Source organism: Salminus brasiliensis, chromosome 15 (genome assembly GCF_030463535.1).
Source record: "Salminus brasiliensis chromosome 15, fSalBra1.hap2, whole genome shotgun sequence".
NCBI classification, from domain to species: Eukaryota; Metazoa; Chordata; class Actinopteri; order Characiformes; family Bryconidae; genus Salminus; species Salminus brasiliensis.
This window is the reverse complement of record NC_132892.1, coordinates 21325366-21344544: the sequence shown is the minus strand read 5'-3', so window position 1 is coordinate 21344544 and position 19179 is coordinate 21325366. Positions and strand designations below refer to the sequence as shown.

The 19179-nt window shown below is 43.8% G+C and overlaps 2 protein-coding genes across 3 annotated transcripts in view; one reads left to right on the top strand and one right to left on the bottom strand.

Moving 5' to 3' along the window:
* The window catches only part of LOC140535978 (probable ribonuclease ZC3H12C), a 29248-nt gene extending 18837 nt beyond the window's left edge, over positions 1–10411 (top strand). The window contains exons 2-6 of the mRNA XM_072657572.1: positions 630–1449; positions 4532–4671; positions 5087–5321; positions 5448–5554; positions 5762–10411. Of these exons, the coding sequence (XP_072513673.1) occupies positions 728–1449; positions 4532–4671; positions 5087–5321; positions 5448–5554; positions 5762–7206 (2649 nt within the window). The 5' untranslated portion in view covers positions 630–727 and the 3' untranslated portion in view covers positions 7207–10411. The remainder of the gene's footprint in view (positions 1–629; positions 1450–4531; positions 4672–5086; positions 5322–5447; positions 5555–5761) is intronic.
* A 1548-nt stretch (positions 10412–11959) lies between these two features.
* The window catches only part of LOC140535419 (radixin), a 54347-nt gene continuing 47127 nt past the window's right edge, over positions 11960–19179 (bottom strand). For both annotated transcript variants that reach the window (XM_072656785.1, XM_072656786.1), the window contains 3 exons: positions 17674–17766; positions 16343–16570; positions 11960–15411 (listed from right to left, as the gene is read on the bottom strand). In XM_072656785.1, the coding sequence (XP_072512886.1) occupies positions 15247–15411; positions 16343–16570; positions 17674–17766 (486 nt within the window). In that variant the 3' untranslated portion in view covers positions 11960–15246. The remainder of the gene's footprint in view (positions 15412–16342; positions 16571–17673; positions 17767–19179) is intronic.

Below are 19179 nucleotides of genomic sequence, written 5' to 3'. Positions count from 1 at the left end.
TGAATCAAGTGTGTTTCACAGGGGAACCCCTCAAAGGGACAGGATCAGAGTTGCTTTAGATGCCGATAATGATCGCGATGAGGTCAGGAACCTTCTCCTGACTTTAAGACTAAAATTATAACGAAGGACAACATATGTTATAAGAAGCGGGATAAAAGGGGAACTGATTCCTTTAGGCTGTAATTAGGTGCGGTGGTACGGGGTTCAGCCTGAGGCAAGTGACTGAACTGAAAAGGTCTGTGTGGCTTTGCATTCTAAGACTGTGTGACTTTTGCATTCTATTCATTAAGCCGTTTTGCTGTATAGTCTAAGAGAGACTGCTGGACGTTGGAGGTAATGCAAATAAGAGGCTTGACTGTCTTTTAAATTCAATTTTGAAGACTTAAATAAAGGTGTCTTTGTGCTGAAATTCACCTGGAAACGTCTGCGCAGTCCTTATTTGGTAGACTCCGGTCTCTGTTCTTAATTTCATCACTAACAATAACTGAAGACTTACTTAACGAAGCTCCTGAAGACGTGGATTAATGGAAGTAGTGTGATCAACCTCCAGGAAGAGTGTTTATAACACCCCTCTATAATCTCTACTGTTCTCCTTTGTGACCAGTCCTTTTGTCCCCTTTCTAATCCAGGTTCACATGACCACAGCAGTCTGAGGGGTGAGTAGCAGACGGGGCAGAGGTCAGCAGGGGTCATCGGCAGCACGGCGCTGAATGTCTGTGACAGCTTCATGGGCCTGAAGGACCATCTGGACGATGGAACAGGCCACATCCTCGACCTGGGGCTGGATCTGGACTACCTCCACGTGAAGGCCGTAGACCGGCAGGTCGGTGCCGATGCCGGTCCCAGGATGGACAGGGGTTCGTCAGATGCTGGCGAGGATTCAACCCCATGCCCCAGAAGGCCCGCTTCCTCCTCCCAGGGTGATTCAGAGGAGAGCGCAGGGTCTGATAACGAGGTGGAGCGGGGTTGCAGCCTCTCGCCTAGAGATGCCCTGAGTGACGGATCAGCTCGAGCTGTCCACCCGCCACTCTGCCGATCACCATGTCTGGATCTGGATTCGCCGGGGCCTCCCGACGCGACGCCAGATGAGCCTGGCCCTGTCGACACACTCAGGGAGTATCAGACCAAACTGGAGTTCGCTCTGAAGCTGGGCTATGCCGAGGACTTGGTCCGGCTGGTCTTGAGCAAGCTCGGACCAGATGCGCTGATCAACGACATTCTTGGGGAGCTGGTGAAACTCGGCAGCAAGTCCGAGAGCGACGGTAGCACCCAGACCTCATCCATGTCTACTACTTCTTCCTTAGCGTCTTCTGGTTCTTCATCATCTTCAGCATGCAGCTTTTCAGATTCCACAGATTCCCGGCGGTCTGAGTCGCCATCTCAGGCACTCTTAGACGATAAGGATAACCTGCGGCCCATAGTTGTGGACGGAAGCAACGTAGCCATGAGGTGAGAATAAAGAAATGAACAATTCATATGATTCATATTTTCATATTCTCTCATACTTTATAGTGTTCAACATACCAAAAACTCCTGTTGTTCTTGGTTACCGACACCAAGTTGTAGTTCGGCTTTACATCTAGAGATTCTGTAGAGGTTTGTCTGGTTATTTTGCCCTGCAACGGCTTTTAGCTGGTTTCTATTATTGCGTGTGGATCTGGATTTCCAAGTTCTATAACACAATTATAAGATCATAATATGATGATTTGTAACATATGATAAACTTTACCACATCAGATGTTTATAATGAGCTTAAAACACTTTGTTTTAGTACAATGTTTCAAATACTGCACTGCACTAAATCTAGTTAACCGGTGCTCTGTTCGTAATGAAACATAAAACTAGTCAGAATATCAGACTACATTAAATATTGATCATATGAAGTAAAGAATGTGTGACCTCAGTTTTCATGTTAACAATGAAATTGCATCATACTGTCCTTGTCCACTAAAGAATATGGTTTTAATCAAATGCTGATGTTGTTTTAGTAAGTATCTAAAACTGCGGTCAGAGCCAACTCCAGAGTTCTCTGAACTTGTCTCAGACAATTAGTGTGCATTTATACTTCCAGTTTGTTTCCTTTGGTCAGAAAGTGATTCATGGGCGATTTCATTATGTACAACCGTGATGATCAACAAACTCTCTGAACCTTGTTGTCTTCTGGCTCAAAGGTTTAATGTGTTTAGTTTTTTATTCTGTATATTGTAAAACAATCTGTTATGGGAGGCCTTGTGGAAACATTGTGTACATGGGGTGCGTATATCACTTATCACGTGCCTGATAAGTCTATAAGCTAAAAAGTTGTCGGGGACCCGCCTTTAGCACAAACCAAAACTGGTCTGCAGAGAAGAAATGATGGTTAATCCTGGGTTTTGTGCATTTAGATGCTTTCTGGTGTGATTGCTCTGATACTCCTTATTTGAGAGCGTTGACAAAGACCATTCTAGACCTTTTCCCATTAACACTAAAAGTCTGTTGAGTTCTGCATTATCAACTGTGAAATTGATGTTTCAGATATTACAGTGCTTTTCTATTAACCCTAAAATTCAGTTTCAGTTCCAAATCCAATTTTACATGCTGGGAGATTTAAACTAATAACCTTCAGATTCAGATTTTAGCATTCAGGGTTACAACTCTATGATCCTAACTCCATACGTCTTGACTGTGATTTACGGTGTTGCTGAGGTTAGAGTGTGGTGAGTAGAAGGGAGGTCTTATTTACGTCTAAACTAATATATAATCCTTCACCACAAGCATCAGTTCAGTTGTTATCTTCTGATATTGTAGTTTATGGCTGCAGAAGCTGGTTGCTATTGGTATGCTATTGGCTTGTGAAGTCTTGTATGCTATTTTGAATGTGGAATTATCTTAAAACTGGTCCTAATAACCCTTAATATGCTACTGTAGTGACTCCTGAATGATTTACCTCAGTCTAAGAAAAGTGACTGTAAAGATGACGCCTGTTTCTGACAGCTGTGGTCTCAGAAATATGAAGTTTATCTGTAGAGGTTTAGTAGTTGTCCTGTTAAAATGCAGTGATATTTAATAGCCTAGTATCTTTGGTTAACAGCACCCAACACTCTACCTGTAATCCTGCTCCTAGTACACAGGATCTCCATTCGTTACTTGATACGATTCAATGAACAATGTTGGTTCTGCAGACTGCGGTAGAGCTGCACGGACCACTCCACAGAACTAGGCTACATTTAATTTGTAGGACAGAGCAAAGGTCAAGCAGTTGGCTTCTGTTTAATGTTTTACATGGAAAAAGTTGTTTTGGTAAATTTTATTTCGTGAAAATAATCATTTGTTTCTGTTTATTTACTATTTGTAGTAGCTGTTTGTTTTTATGATCTGCAAGTTTTACAGAAATGTCAGAATCAAGTAAAAATACACACTATCTGGACAAAAGTATTGGGACACACCTTATGGAATTCAGTCCTTTCACTCTGTCCCATTGCCATAGATGTATGAAATCAAGCCCCTAACCATGCAGTCTGCCTTTGCACACATTAGTGAAAGAATGAGTGGTTCTGAAGCGCTGTAGTAGGAGGCCACCGTTGCAACAAGTTTCTTCCCTCCTAGATGTTCCACCATCAGCTGTGAGTGGTATTACTGCAAAGCAGAAGTGTTAAGAAAACAACATCAACTCAGCCACCAAGAGTCAGACCATGTAAAGTTACAGAGCTGTGTCACATAGAGCATAAAAGTCACTAACGCTCTCCTGACTCCATAACTGCAGGGTCTCAGACCTGCTGTTAGAGCTGTAAAGGGAGACCAACCCCATATTAATGCCTATAGATTTAGAATGGGATGTCATAAAAGCTCCTGTAGGTGTCCCAATACTTTCTTCATAAAATATGTATGTTTAACATTTTCTATTTAAAATCGCAGAGCTCTAGATGAATTAGCGCCCTTCAGTAAATCTACTCTCATTCAGTGATGGTAAAACAGGTCTTTATTGTCTACGAGGAGTTACTGGAAAGAGGAACAAAATGAAAAATGAAACTGCATTTTTACTTTATACTGCTTAGCCAGCTTTCTGTGTCTCCACTTCACTAGTTCAGTGCTTGTGCAATGCCAGCCTCTTTATGATGGTTACTGCATGCTTGATAAGAGCCGGGTGTATATAATATTTACCCTGTATCAATTTGATCTTAGGGTGGTTTGTTGAATTATTACTCAAGCATTCATTAAGCCTGTCATTTCATAGCGTGTGAGGGTGGAGTTGGTAGTCTTCTGTGGAAGAATATGCGAGGATTGACATGTAAAACTACTTGTCCTATTATTGTAGACTCTGTTAGTCTTCTGACATTTGGCCAATATTTGTTTTTCACAAAGAATTCAAATATTTGCTGCTAAAGATTTTAACAATATTCCCCTTCTGCTCTTCGGCACAGTCCACTGGAGGACTTTTCAGCTGTCTGTTGTGTTGATGTTTACGTTGGACATTGTTGCGTCCTTGAACTGAGCAGGTAATCACGCTTTTCCCCCCCTATCTGTTTCTGTCTCTCTCTCTCTCGTCCTGCAGCCACGGCAACAAGGAGGTGTTCTCCTGCCAAGGCATTCAGCTTGCGGTGGACTGGTTCCTTGAACGCGGTCACAAAGACATCACAGTTTTCGTACCTGCCTGGAGGAAAGAGCAGTCCCGTCCTGATGCGCTCATCACAGGCAAGTCCACTTCACTGCACTTTCTCATGAGCACTTGTGCTCCAGCCTGAAATACAGCATACAATATCGCTGCTGACCAATGAAAACTTTGTACTTCCATATTTGTCCGTTTTCAGTCTTCTCCATGGTGTGAACCCTGTAGCTGTTCTTTACACTGTGTAACTAGTTCTGAATGAATTAACCAATAAAAACTTTACTTTAAAATTACGTGAAATAAACTCTTATGTTACATTTGACTTGCATTAAAACCATTGTTTGTCATTTTGGACTGGACAGCGGACAGCGACGATATTCTGATTAAGAAGATGGCTTATATTACAAACACTCTGCACTTCGTACATATTAAGAATGTTTGCATTTTCTAAGCCTGCAGTGAGAGTTTAAAGAGTGTTTTTTTTTTTTTTTAAATCCTCAGATCAAGAGATTTTGAGGCGACTGGAGAAAGACAAGATTCTGGTTTTCACACCATCCCGCCGAGTCCAGGGCCGCAGAGTGGTGTGCTACGATGACCGATTCATAGTCAAGCTAGCTTATGAATCGGATGGCATCATTGTCTCCAATGACAACTACAGAGACTTGGCTGTGGAGAAGCCCGAATGGAAGAAGTTCATTGACGAAAGGCTACTCATGTACTCGTTTGTCAATGACAAGTAAGTCCTTGCTCCTCATGTGGACATTTTTGCCCATTTGTTACTGGTTGCACTAGTGCTACCTGGACATTTTGAGGATGCTTGTTGTTGCAAACATAGTTATCTAATTAAAACTCTGTCCTTTAGGTTCATGCCCCCTGATGATCCTTTGGGTCGCCATGGCCCAAGTCTAGAGAACTTCCTAAGAAAAAGGCCCATCATCCCAGAACACAAGAAACAGCCTTGTCCTTATGGTAAATCCTTGTTCTTTGTCCCTTGAACTAAACCACAGCATTCCAAGCTGTCCCCTAAAGCTTATGAGACAGTATTCAGGTCTGATTAATGAAAGTTTCATATTTTTAATTAATTTTTTTAATTTAATAATCAGTTTAAGGACCCTTTTATGCACATTATGTTTACAGTGGATGAATGTCCTAACTATGAAAATCTGTCTTCTTTAGGAAAAAAGTGCACTTACGGGCACAAGTGTAAGTTCTACCATCCAGAGCGCGGCACACAACCCCAGCGTGCAGTAGCCGATGAGCTCCGTGCCAGCGCCAAGACCTCTGCAGTCAAAAACACGGCCGAAACTGGCCTAGTGAAGAGCCACAGCGTTCCTGGAGGATCCCGGAATGATAAAGCCGGTGAGGGAAAGCGTTCGCACCCAAAGAGGCAGTCAGATCCTAGCGTCCGCACCCTGTCTTACAGCGACGTGGAGGACAAGCTGAGCTCCAAAACCAAAGCAGACCCCCACAAGAACAGTGTGACTCTGCCCCCTGCGCCAGGTGGGCCTCCTTCCTGTCACAGTTACCTGCAAGACCCAAGAGAGCACCCACCTTCCTCCAAAAGTCATGTGGCACCAGCTTTCCCACAAACGGACTCCTATCCCACCTGCGAGTCTCCGGATCACAGTTACTACTCCATGGTCCGTGCCTACTCGGGCCTCGGCCTGTCTACACAGCGAAGCCCGGAGCGACACTTCCACTTGCCAGATGTGGACCCACGGATCAGCTCGGTTGCGTCGGATTGCAGCAGTGAGGGCAGCGCCAGCTCCGACTCATATGGCACGGCGGCCCACAGTGAGCGCTCCTGCATGAGCTCGCCCGACTCTGGGCTGATAGATGATGGGCTCAAGTGCCATCATCTCCACCACCAGCAGCACCACCAATACCAACATCGCAGGCCGTATCCGTTGCCTGGCATCTTGCCTCCACCCCCACACCACCACCAAGGCCGTGTGCTATCTCCAGCCCCTCCGGCTCACCCCAGTTACCACCACCACAGTGTAGCTCGGATGCACAGCTTGGCGCAAGATGACCAGCCGCCAGAACCCCACTTTAAGCACTCAATGTCCTACATGGCCCCGCATCAAACAGTTGCTGCCAGATCAAGCTGTCCCGGAGACTACCCTCCCCTGGCACATGCTCAGAGCTCCCCTCTGGGCCGGGGCTTAGCGTCCACCCGTCTGGACAGCGTGTCCGACTCCAGGCTCTACGACCACTCACCTCTACCCCCCCGGAAGGCTTACTTGGGCCAGGAGCGAATGACCAGCTGGGATCCGTACTACCGGCAATCCCCTCAGCCTTGCTATGAGCACTTCACCTTCCAGAGCCTTCCAGAGAATCGCGAGCAGACATGGCGGGCACCCTGGGGACGCGCCGCCCTTTCCCATCCTCCTCCTCCTCCTCACCCATCTCATAGTCCACATCCCCCGCCCCACCAGCAGCACCAGGAGCCGCCTGCTGTCAGCCGCTACCAGGAAGTGCGTGAGAAGGTGTTTGTAAACCTGTGCAACATCTTCCCCACCGAGCTGGTGCAGCTGGTCATGGGGCGGTACCCGCACGTGACGGATGCCCAACAGTTAGCAGCCGCTATCTTGGCTGAAAAGAGTCAGACGGGCTACTAAACTCTAATGGATGGATCATGCTCAACAGACTCGTATTTTCCAAGGAATATAGAGGTGTCCATACGGGGAACGTCCGGGCCACGTTAAGTTATGCAGTGCTTCCGTTTAGAGGTTCCCCAAAGTTCTGATGGAAACCTGTGAACGCAGCCGTAGTGAGGACAAGCCATCTCGTAGTTGGGCTCCTCGTTTGACTCTGTTGAGGTTGCAAATTTTATCCAGCGGTGGAACCAGAACCGCTGTAGTAGCAAATTGTCTACCTGAGGTGTGAATGCGTGCGTGTGTGTGTGTGTAATTATTTATTTTGATCTATGTATTTTCTGCAAGGTTTTGCTTTATGTTGATAGTTATGTTCAGGTGAGCATGTATTGATTCACAGGGCACTTTTCCCCCCCATTGCTGTTTATCAAATTCGGTTTGGTAACTTATGGCAATCAGGCAAGAACTGATGGAAGGCCAGATTATTTGTAACGGACAGCAGAAACTGGGGTGACCTAACATATCTGAACGAAGGAAACCACCACATCTAGTGCAAGCAAAGGGCAGGACCCTGTCTGCTTTTCCAGTGGCAAGGAATATCAGCTTGCTGCCTTGGCAAGTCTTCTTCAAAATTCCTTCTAAAACACTCATATCTTTTGTTTTCCTGTCCTCTGGACACAGTCCCACATTTCTCTGGCCTTTCATCGTCTTTGTGACGTAATGCCTACTCTCACTTGAAAAGGTTTTTCTTTTTTTTTGCGTCCCTAAAAATGGCTTTCCCCTCGACCAATTTCTATTTGAATCATGAAGGATTGGTTCTTTGGGAAGACGCATGAGTAGCAAGTATTATTTGACTAGAGTAGCTGTGTTTAAATTATTATTATTATTATTATTATTATTATTATTATTATTATTTCTTTTTTGTTTTGTTAAGCTTCTGCTGTTTTGTTTGGTTACGAAGATGTGTGTGGATGTGTGGTCATGTGCTTGTCGGTGTGTATGGGGTACTTGGGTGGAAAATTTCCTTATCAATTTTACATTGTATTGTCAGTGTTTCGATTCAACGGCGGAGTTTCCCAAAAGGAATGTATTTTATGAAAAGACTGCCTTCAGCGACCGCCCTGCTGCTGCTGAGTGCAGGGTTCTTAGGCTGACGGCACTTCCGGGAAAACTCAGGCATGGTCCGACTGTAGTCACAGGTGTAGTGTAGTTGAGACAGTTGCCGCCGGCTCTGTGTACCTTAGTTTTAGTAAGGGACGTCTCTGGCTTCACGTACGGGGACGCATGCTACGTTCATTTTATCCTCGTCCTGTAGCCGACTGGGGCGAAACGCCCTTGGCGAAACCGTATGTTCTTTCGGATCTCCCCATCCAGGTCTTTGGAAATCTGTTTCCGTTCCAGACGTGACCCGTGGTAGCCAGAGAATACCTGTCCTCGTTGATACAAATTGTATCTTTTTTTAACTTAAAATCAGAGACGTTTATATACATATAATCTATGGGAAAGAAAAAAAATATATTCACACACAGTTATGTACAATAGGTAGTACTTGTGTAATTTAAGAGATATTTTCGGCAACATTTTATCATTACTTCGAGGGGGAAACGAGGGTTCGAGTGTTTCTTTTTGTGGCCGAAGAAGAGCATGAAATGCATCTTTTAAAAGGAAGGAGGGTATTAGGACAGCGGAGATATTTGAAGTATTTTATTTATTTATTTTTCTTTGGAAGCAAAAGTTATTTATGGTCTATACCTAGAATTTTAAATCTGGTTCTTTGAGGAGTCTTAGAGGTTTGCTAAATTGTTAGGGTTTACATTTTGGATGAATTTGTACTCTATTGGTACTATCCTGGGCTGTTTTCCAAAAAAAAAAAAACCCAAACAAACAAAATATTGTGTAGCGTAATTATATGGTAACGTTTGTTTTTGCAGCGTCGCTTGACAGACCTTACGCCTGGTTGCAGCGCTACGAAGATTTTGGGAAACCAAGAAACACAGTTTACAATTTGACCATAGAAAAGTGATCAATAGACCTGTTGTATGACATATTCATGAGCAATTTTGACTGAGAGATCTGATGCATTTGTGGAGGACTGGAGGCTTAGGGTCCGGGAAAGGCTACACGATGAAACAGTATGGGGGTAAAATGCTGCCTGAAATATGTTTGTTAGGAGCACCTTTTATTTTAAGAAGAAGAAGAAGAAAAAAAGAAGAGCCTTCCCTCTAGCCAGGTGGCACCATGTGCCATCGTTGGCAGTGGCGTGGGTATAGAGTAAATGCCTCTACATGGCATTGTGCTTAAGACACATCTGAATAATCTGAACCATGTTCAGCTTACGAGTTTTCAGGGGCCGGCTTTATTGCGGGACGTCCTTAATACCGACGTATTTGCAGAAACCTGACCGGCATAATGCCGTTACATGTGGCGAAGTAAATGTACAGTTTTTTTGTGCAAATACACTCTTTAAGGACCCCCCTGTGTAAAGTGGTGCCGGTTTTCACACACACACACACACACACACACACACACACACACACACACACACACACACACACACATACATATATATATATATATATATATATAAATATAAATATATATATAAAAGCAAGCTGTTTCTCATTGTGACGTACTGTGTCCAAACCTTTTGACGGACTTGCCGTGAGTGACGTTGCCGTGTTGGTGTTGCGCCTTCTCTCCTTTAGAAGTGTTTCAGCTTGCCTTGTTAAACTGCCTCACAGTGTTGTGATGAAAACTGTACATAGGCTAACTATCCAAACCCGCTTTCGCAACACGTATCTCGATCTAAGGAATGACGCTTGCAGACCAACTACTGCTGAATTCATTTCCACAGACTTGTTTTTTGGGACTTTTTGGTCACGTTTCTTGATTCATGGTATTTGTAGGCTTTATGCTTAAGGACCAAAGTAAGCAGTGAACTAGTTAACGGTAGAATTCGAAAGACCCAATGATAGTGCATTTGATGGTCAGAGCAGATAGTCTTTTTGAGATTATTTTACTTTTTTTTTTTTGTTGTTTTTAAAGCAGAGAAATTTGTTGTGGAAGAGGAATAGTTTTGCATCAATAACATGTCAACAAAACATGAGGTTACACAAGTGATTGTTGCTGCATATCCTGGAGTTTCCAAATGTGTATTTTTATTGAAATAAAAAAAAAAATACAAAGATGTCACCAAATCTTATGGTTGAAATTAAAAATTGAGAAATCGCTTCCTTTTTTTTCCTTGAGATTCAACTTTTTTAATTAAAGGTTGACTTTAGGATTAGATGACCATACATCCTGTTTTCCCCTCTACATGTCCTCATGAGTTGTTGAGCTTTAAACACCACTGTTTAGACAAGTCTCGTCCTCTCGACTGCTACAAGTGGTCTTTACGCACCTGCATCTACATGCAACCCTTGGTTATTTTGTAGGAGGCTGTTTAACTCGAGGGTGTGGGATTGAGCTGTGGAGCAGTGGAACTGTGTTCTCAAATGATGGATGGTGCTCCATCCAGTACCATGGGATGAGCTGAGGAGTTGGGGGTGAAGTGGGGTGGTGATCAGCCAACATCTTGACCTCACTTGTTGAATGCAATCAAATCCTCACAGTAGTAGAAAGTCATCCCTGGGCAGTACAGACAGTTACTCCAGCAGAAGCAGGACATGCTCTTTTTTAATACACTTGATTTCAGGGAAAAAAAAACAACAATGAATGAGCAGGTGTCCTGATACTTTTGTCCATTTGGTGTATTTATATATTATGCGGTGTGGCTGACTCTGATGGTGCACATTGGCTACATGGCATAAATAGGAATGGAAGGTATCATCTATCTTGACGAGAGACCTCTGGTCAGAGCCTGGCCAATTGTGCTCTGTTCGAGGCCCCCCGGCTGCCAATGGCTGGCAGCATGACTGGGATTTGAACTGGCGATCCTCTGCTTATAGCCACAGCGCCTCATCCCGCTGGACCACTCGGGTCTCCACACCCCTCTTTTCTTCCATGAAATTGGAGATCTTAAACCTGAACAGAGAGCTGATTATTTTGAATATAAAAGCCCCAGGAGAGCTTCCTCCACTCAGGTCAGCCATGCTGCTTATATCTCTGAAGTGCAGGTGCTTTGTGAACATAAAATAATTAAAAAATATTTATCCAAAATAATCTGAACCATTGGGAAAGTATTAGCATTAGCTATGGGATTTCCATAACCTTCCAAAGTGCACCCTTGCTGTAAATCCCAGCTTTAGGAAGTAGCTCACACAAGTGCTGGTTCAATAAAGGAGGACTCTACGGTTCTGAGGAAAAGCTCAAACACCGGCCTTCCAGAGCAAAGTGCTCGACTTCTTGTGTTGCTCGCTAACAGCGAGTTTAAGATTTTCAAAGGGATCCAGGGGTCTGTCCAGGAGGTTGTGGGTTTAATCCTTACTCTGGTGTCTGATGAATTGGAGGTTTCCTCCTATCTTTAAAAACACTGGGTGGGTGACCTGGTTTTAATACATCACCCCCTCCAAGTGTAAACATGGTTGTGGGTGTGGAGCCCTGCGACAGACGGGGGCCCTGGGCCGCGTCCCAATTGTATACTAAGGTATAACCTTATAACTAATGTGAATGTGTGTGTAGTAACCTTCTAAACCCACACTAAACGCAGACTTCCAGACTTTTGTGTTTAGTAGCATCGAAGCTTAGAGGTGTCTTTCGAAGAGACGTTAAAGTAAAGTTAAAGGACACGTTAGCTCAACCTCAGTATAATAAAATAAGCAGTAGCGCATGCAGGATATACATATTTCATCTTTATTTTTGAACCAACATATGTAGTCATGGGTAAAGCTTCACTGTGTTATTTCTATGTAACAGAAAGCTATCGAAACAAAATGGGGGGAAAAAACAAAACAAAAAAACAGCAAACATGACAGCTGGTTCCAGAAGCAGCAGCAGCAGCAGTTTTGCTCTGGATGTTTTTTCCCGTCACTCCAACGCTAGCAGGCCAAAATCAACCCATTAAACATATTAAACATCAAAATTAACTTAGCTACTTAAAAAAGGAACAATAATAACTCAAGCAACAACTTTTTTTTTTACCATTGTTGATTTAAGGTAGCGATCCTCTCTCCCCTTTAGTAAAGTCTAGCATTCTAACGCTGGTGGTTCAAATTCGTAAAGCGAATTCAAAAGTTTCCAACAACAAAAACAAACCAAAAGAAAATAAAATAAGGAAAATACAACCAACACATTTTGGAAGCACAGTATTTCTCTTGCTATGGCGATACATCCCGTCTTTCTGGACACCTGCCTAGAGAAGAAACTGAACAGTAGGGGCTTGGGCTAAGCTCCTTAGTGTCCTAACCACCAAACCAAACAAGTGCTACTGACCCTTCGGACACACTGGCTTTTAAAGGTCAGATCTAAACCCCCACTGACGGCCTTTGCTAGCATAAAATCAGCGGAAAACAAACAAACACATCGCAAAATACAAAATAAAAGTCCAGGGTTTTCCCAAGTATCAAAGATTTTTTTCAATGGTTGAATGAGGAGGAAAAAAAAGGAACAACTTGATTGGCCTGCTTCCTCTGCACAATATGGGACTAATATTTTATATATATGCACCAGATATGCTGAAGGACTTTTATGAATGTAAAAAAGAACTTTATGAAGTACCTTTACGAAAACATGGTTGTCAAAAGTACATTGCAGTAGCCATGGAGCGGACAGACGGCCCTCTAACATTTCCCTGACTGTCTGCTTTTTGTTGTTCTTCATCACCTTGAGACTAACAGAAAGAAGGATGAAGAGGAAAACAGAAGATCTTTAGAGTGAATTTTAATCCACGTGAAGAAAAAAAAAATAAGAGGGGAAAAGAAAAACTTTCCCCTTTTCCCCAACAAGTGTACCACCCTTTCTGTTGCAGTGCTGGGACCGGATCTGAACTTCTCACACACACACACACACACACACACACACACACAATACTGTCTTTTACACAAAAGAAAAAAAACTCCACAAACATCAAGACAAACTGCTTAACGTCCGTTTCGATCGGGGATATGAGTTTGCTACACCCGTCAAGCGCTGTTGCTCAAAGAAACGCTTCAAACCTGCTTCTTTTCCTCCACCTGCGACTGCTATAGGGAGCGCTACTCCCTCTTCACTGCCCGGAGAAACAAAAGCACGTCGGCGCTCTTAATAACCAACCCAATGACAGGACAGCTTTGGTATCGTAGGTATACAGATCTATAACATCAGACTGAAACAGAGTGAGGAAGAAGCAGCAGCAGCTACTCAATGACCGAACCTAAATATAATAATAATAATAATAATACTGAGCCCTCAATTCATCCTGCTCGACCTAATTGCCGGCTTTCTGGACTGGACCGCACATCGCGCCTGGATTCAGAACCGACAGAAGAAGCCCAGCTGTCTGACTGCAGGCCGCTACTCCACAAACAAATGCTCATCTACCCGCCCTCCTGTCCCATCCCAGTCAATTCCGTAGAGACGGGCATCCCGCACACCTAGTGTTTGATGTGGCAGTCGCCATGGTTACAGTAATGAGGTAGAGAGCCGTCCTGAAACCAGGACTGATGTTTTCATATGCTCCCCAGTCAGAAAGGCCATAGGTGGGTTCTCAAACGCTTTCAACAATGCAAAAGCATCCGTACACATACATTCATACACACACACACACACAAGCCGGACAGAAAGGTGGACAGACAGAGCTGCGCACACACACACACGCACACGCACGCACACACACACACACGCACGCACGCACGCACGCACGCACGCACGCACAGACTCAAGTCGTCCACAACACGCTTCTTACATTCATTCGGTCGGGCAGTTTTGTCTGTCGGCCTGTCTGCCGAGCCCTAGGCCTTTGTGAGCCGGTGGGCAGGGAAAACCATCGATATGGAGACTGGACATGAAACACTGAGGCTGTTCAACCTCCAAACCAACTCCTTATCCACTCGAGCTCCGACAGACGGCCAATCCCAATTCAGTACTCATAACGTCACAGGGCCTCTTAACGTGCGGTCAGCTCAGATCCGAAGCTTATATCAACTCATTATATAGTCATCAGTGAAACGTCCAACTTGTGCTCACAAAGAACTTCTCTGTAACCTTTCTCCAAGTGCGACTCGACAGTACCAACGTTTGAGCCAAGGCGGCTGATAGCTTCCCTTTGGTGATCCTTTTGTTTTGGTAACTTTGTTTACATTCATTTTCTGTTTTACGAGAGTCGTCCCAATTTGTGGGTACCGCGTTTCGGGCTCAGTTTTGTGGGGCTTTGCCATGAAGAAGGGTTCTGCGTGTGCATGGAGGGAGGTGTGTGTGGGGGGTGTGATGGGGTTGATCTGCAAATTTGCCTGTGTAGAACCTGCCCTCTAAGCCTGGACTTACAACAGCCACCAAATGAACAGAAATTAAAAGCGAGGTGTTAATAAAATGGTGGAGGAGTGAAAAGAGGGGGGAGAAGTTTAAAAAGAAACACTTTGAGCTCTTTTGTAAATCAAGACATCCAGACGTGTGAACGAAGCATACAAGCACACCAGCATTGAGACAAACTACAGGAAAACAAAAAAAACAAAAAAAGAACTGATGGCCATTTTGATAAAAGCACTCCCCTTAATTTCCTTTTAGCTTTTTTCCTAAAATGACATTTTCCATTTTAGTATCTCTTATCATTTAAAGAAAAAAAAATTATAAATTCATAAGTTCATAAAGATATGATACATTGCTTGCTCCTAATTGGACGATTCAGGTAAGGGGCGTAGGAGGAGCTTCACAAGAAACAGCCTGATTGGCTGGCTGGAGACGGCAAGAGCTTTGGCAAAGCATCAGGGGAGTGGGGTGGCAACCATGTCCCTCCAGCCTCTCTGAAGAGTGGATTTTTTGGGGGTCAGGAGTCAAGGGGGAAAGGTCAGGGACAGGCAGGTAAAATAAACAAACAAACAAAAAAACAAAACAAAAAACAAACGCTGTGCTTGTAAGCCAGCCGCCAAGGCATCAGGGCTGCGGCTTTAAGAGTGGGCGATAAAGGTGGGCCAGGGGTGGGAGGGTGAGTCCTCACATGGACTCAAACTCGTCGATTCTCTGCTTGGTGTTACCCTGGCGGATCTGCCGGAGGGTCTTGTACTTGTCCCTGCCGGCCTTGACGTTCTCGGCATGCAGAACGTCGTTCTGGGTCTTCTTGGTGTCGTCTCGGGCCTGGGCCAACTCTGAGCTCAGGGCCTGGGAGGTGCACAGAGAAAGGGTGTTAGGTTGTCGTGGAAATCGATATAGCAGGGTTGATTAGAATGGAAAATTGACATCAGCCCATTTTATTAGCACCAACAATATTTCTTGTATGGAAAAATAAATAAAAAAATAAAAAATGGGAAGACTGTCTGGGACTAAAGGATGTTAATCATTTGTTTTGTTAAGGTAGGGCCTTGCATGACTATCATCTGAACATACAGAAGCAAAGTGCCCCATTAAGACAGTAGACATCAGATTAATTTATTCATGAACAGATAGTTTTAAGATGTGATTAAACAACCTGCTTTGAAACAACATTTGAACGATAATATTTAAGCGATATGTCAAAGCGATTTACTGAACACCTGATCAGAATTTCAGATGCTGGTCTGCTACATGAAATATCTGCATTTCATTCATTTTACTGTATTAGTTTCCAACAGAAATAAAAGATATGTGTAATGCCAATGCTTATCCAGGAAGACAAGTTTCTGCAGTCGACATGAAAACGTAACTGACCCGATTGTTTAACTCCATAATGGACCAAGGGACTGTAAATGTAATTAAAATGGCCTATAAAATTCTACCAGACTGTAAAAACCACAATAAAATTTGTTTTGGTTTCATAGGAGCAGCTGGTTTAATTTATATTGCAAATAATCTTCACTACAAAACCATTAGCCATATTTAAAATTCATTTAAGATTGGGTTAAACATTGATTTAACAAAGTTTTGCTGAAGGCCACCAGGCCCCTAGCAACACCGCCACAGCCCACTGGAGGGCTGTGACCCACAGGTCACGACTGTTCTAAGCTCTTGGAAAATTACAGAAATCTAATCAGGAAATCTTGAGAATCTAGAAAACATTTCGATCAGAAATTCAAAAGAAATACAAGTGGTATCAAACGAGTGCATGCAGACTCACCTGGAGCTGCTTCTTGACACGTTCGTTCTTTTGGGCTTCAGTGAGACGGTCCTCCTCGCTGCGCTGGTGTGCCACCCCATCGTTGGATAACTCTGCGCTGGCCTCGGCACTGCTCTCATCATGCTCATCATGCTCGTTCTCTGCCGAGCCACTTGCTGGCACTGCTGCAGTCATCACAGTTTTCAGCTCGTCTTTGGTCTTCTCCAGATCTTCCTGGGCTGAAATAGCCTGGGGGTAAAGAGATAAAGAGAGGGAGGTTCATGGACACATTAATGAACAACACAATAAATCCACTCACTACATCTACACGATTAAGAGTGCTGTGTAAAAGACATATGCATGAAGACAACACTACACTGATGGCATTAGGGCCTACAGAAGTAAACTACACAAACAAAGTAGATCGGTTAGAGGCCCCCAGAAAAATGATAAGGGGTTCAACAAAGGAAAAAAAATCTGAATCCGTGGGGTTTGCCATGGGTTGCCATAGTTTCCAACCCTGCTCCAGAATAACCTGCTCCCATACAAAAATATCCAGAGCCCCACATGCTAATGGACATGTCCTTCAATATAGGGGTTTGGAATGTGGGCTAATTCTCTTGCACTAGGCTAAAGCACGGCCCCCTGGAGGTGGGAGGAGGGAGGATGCAACACCTCCACATAATCACAGCTTAATCCCCATAAGAAGATAGGGATGTATAAGCTTATTATTATTATTATTATTATATCATTATGAATGGTGTGTTGGTGTGCAGGCTGGGTAATTGGTCTCTGCTCCTAGACTGGAAAGCAGGACATTTGCGAAACTTTTCAGTGTCATCTGAGCAGTATTTGTTGATATGCATTTCACACTGACGTCCCAGGAGAACGTCTGGTGAGCAATAAATGGTTCTGCTCGGGTCCATTAGCACGTGGGGCCAACAGATGAGTCTGATATGCAACACACTGCAACGCTTGACCTCATATTGATTTGCTCCAGAGGGTTTACTGAGCACAGAGAGTCAGATATGAAGTGACAGCTTAAGTAGGCACACTCCACTGCCACTACACTCCACTGCTTGTTCTTCTCCGATTTTAATCGCATGACCAAATCTGTATCAAATCAAAGTTAAACCCTGGGAAACACAGCAGGACTCCAGTCATACGGATGAAATCCTAGTAATTCCAAGAACTGGCAGGAAGTAAAATTCTAATGTCAGAAAGACAGGCCTAGAGGATCTAATTCTAATGAACAGAACTCTAAGCTTGTCGAGTGTATTAGGCTAATTTATTGTGACAGATTTACAACTAGGTTGGACTGTATGTGTGGATTCTGGAGAGCGGCGTTTTACTTTGTGCTGCCATTCCGTGGCCTCCTCTTCCTTTTTCCTCTTGGCCTCCTCCAGCAGGGCGATTTTGGCGGTGAACTCCCCCAGTTCTGCAGCCTGCAGGGCGACAAAGCAGTCGATTTGACATCCCCTTACACCAAAGACTGTACATCCTCTAAGACGTGCCTGCATCATGTCACTGGCTTTGCAATGGCACTATGAGGATAACATAGCTAACATGCAATAGACATTTACATGAGTGACTGGCATAGCATAGTGCAGTGGTCAGTGGTCTCCAAGCCTCCAGAACTACATGTTTTACCCAAATCTAACATTCAGCCAATCAAAGACTTCTGAAGACAGTAATTAGGTGGATCAGGTGGGGTGAGTTAAGATTGAATCCAAGGTCTGCCGGAAGGTAGGTCTCCAGGAGCAGGGGTGGAGACCACTGGCATAATGGGTAACTTCCCTTCACACAACAGACCGTACACTATACCAACAAATGCACTTTGCCAAGACTCCTAACACTACCTGTGTAACAGGATTACCCTTTTAGATGCTTTGGCTAAGAGCATCTGCCAAACACCGAGAATGAAGTTTATATTCCAACAGTTAGACCTAAAAGCGGATATACATCACATACACCTCACAGAGATAGAGAGCACTGCCTTTAGGAACCTTTTATTGGGGTGTAGGACCCTTCAAGACTCAAGTGGCCTTTTCTGGGTTTAATTTAACACAGTGTGCTTACTATCCTGTATGGGTTGATGCTAGTGTATAAGCAACACTGACTGGGTGTCCCTGCTATCTGCCTTCCAAACAGACTTCACCTTGCCACTCACCCTCCAGGCAAGCCAGAAAACCTGACTCCACTTAGCCTCTTAATCAGGTTTTGCTTATATTCATATTTTCATTTCATTTATATGGTAAAACACAGCTAATCTTCATTGCCCTGATAAGACTTCTCCTAATTTGCTGTAGTTAAATCTGAGCACTTCTGTGAAGTGTGCTTCGCAAGTTCACTTCTATTGTACTCATTGTTTCTTCATTTCATGCTTTATGATTTTTTTCTTTTGCTTTCCGGCGTCTACATAAGTAGGATGATTTCCTTTTTGAGTCTTGCTTTCTCTCTAGGCTACTTCCTCTTGCTCTGATTATGTGGTTTCTGACACTGCATGTCATACTGCTATCTATAAAAAACTATAAACAGAGGTAGTAGCATCTTTAAACTTTTATTTTATTTGTCTAAATCTGAATTTCTGACACTCTTCCTTTTTAAAGCAGCATTATGTGAAAATTGGCATGTCTTGCCCCTGGGCTCCTCTTACAGTTGGAAAGTGTTATTTGCACTTTGACTCATCTGTGAAAATTATGACATTCTGGACAAGCAGAGAGATACAGGACAGACTCTAAAAGTGAAAGAAAGATGTGGACTGAGGTGGTTGAGTAATATAATACGAGTGTTGTCCTGCCCACTTTACCAGTTACATAGTGCAGTTTCTGGCATGCTGATTTTAGAGTAGCTTCGAC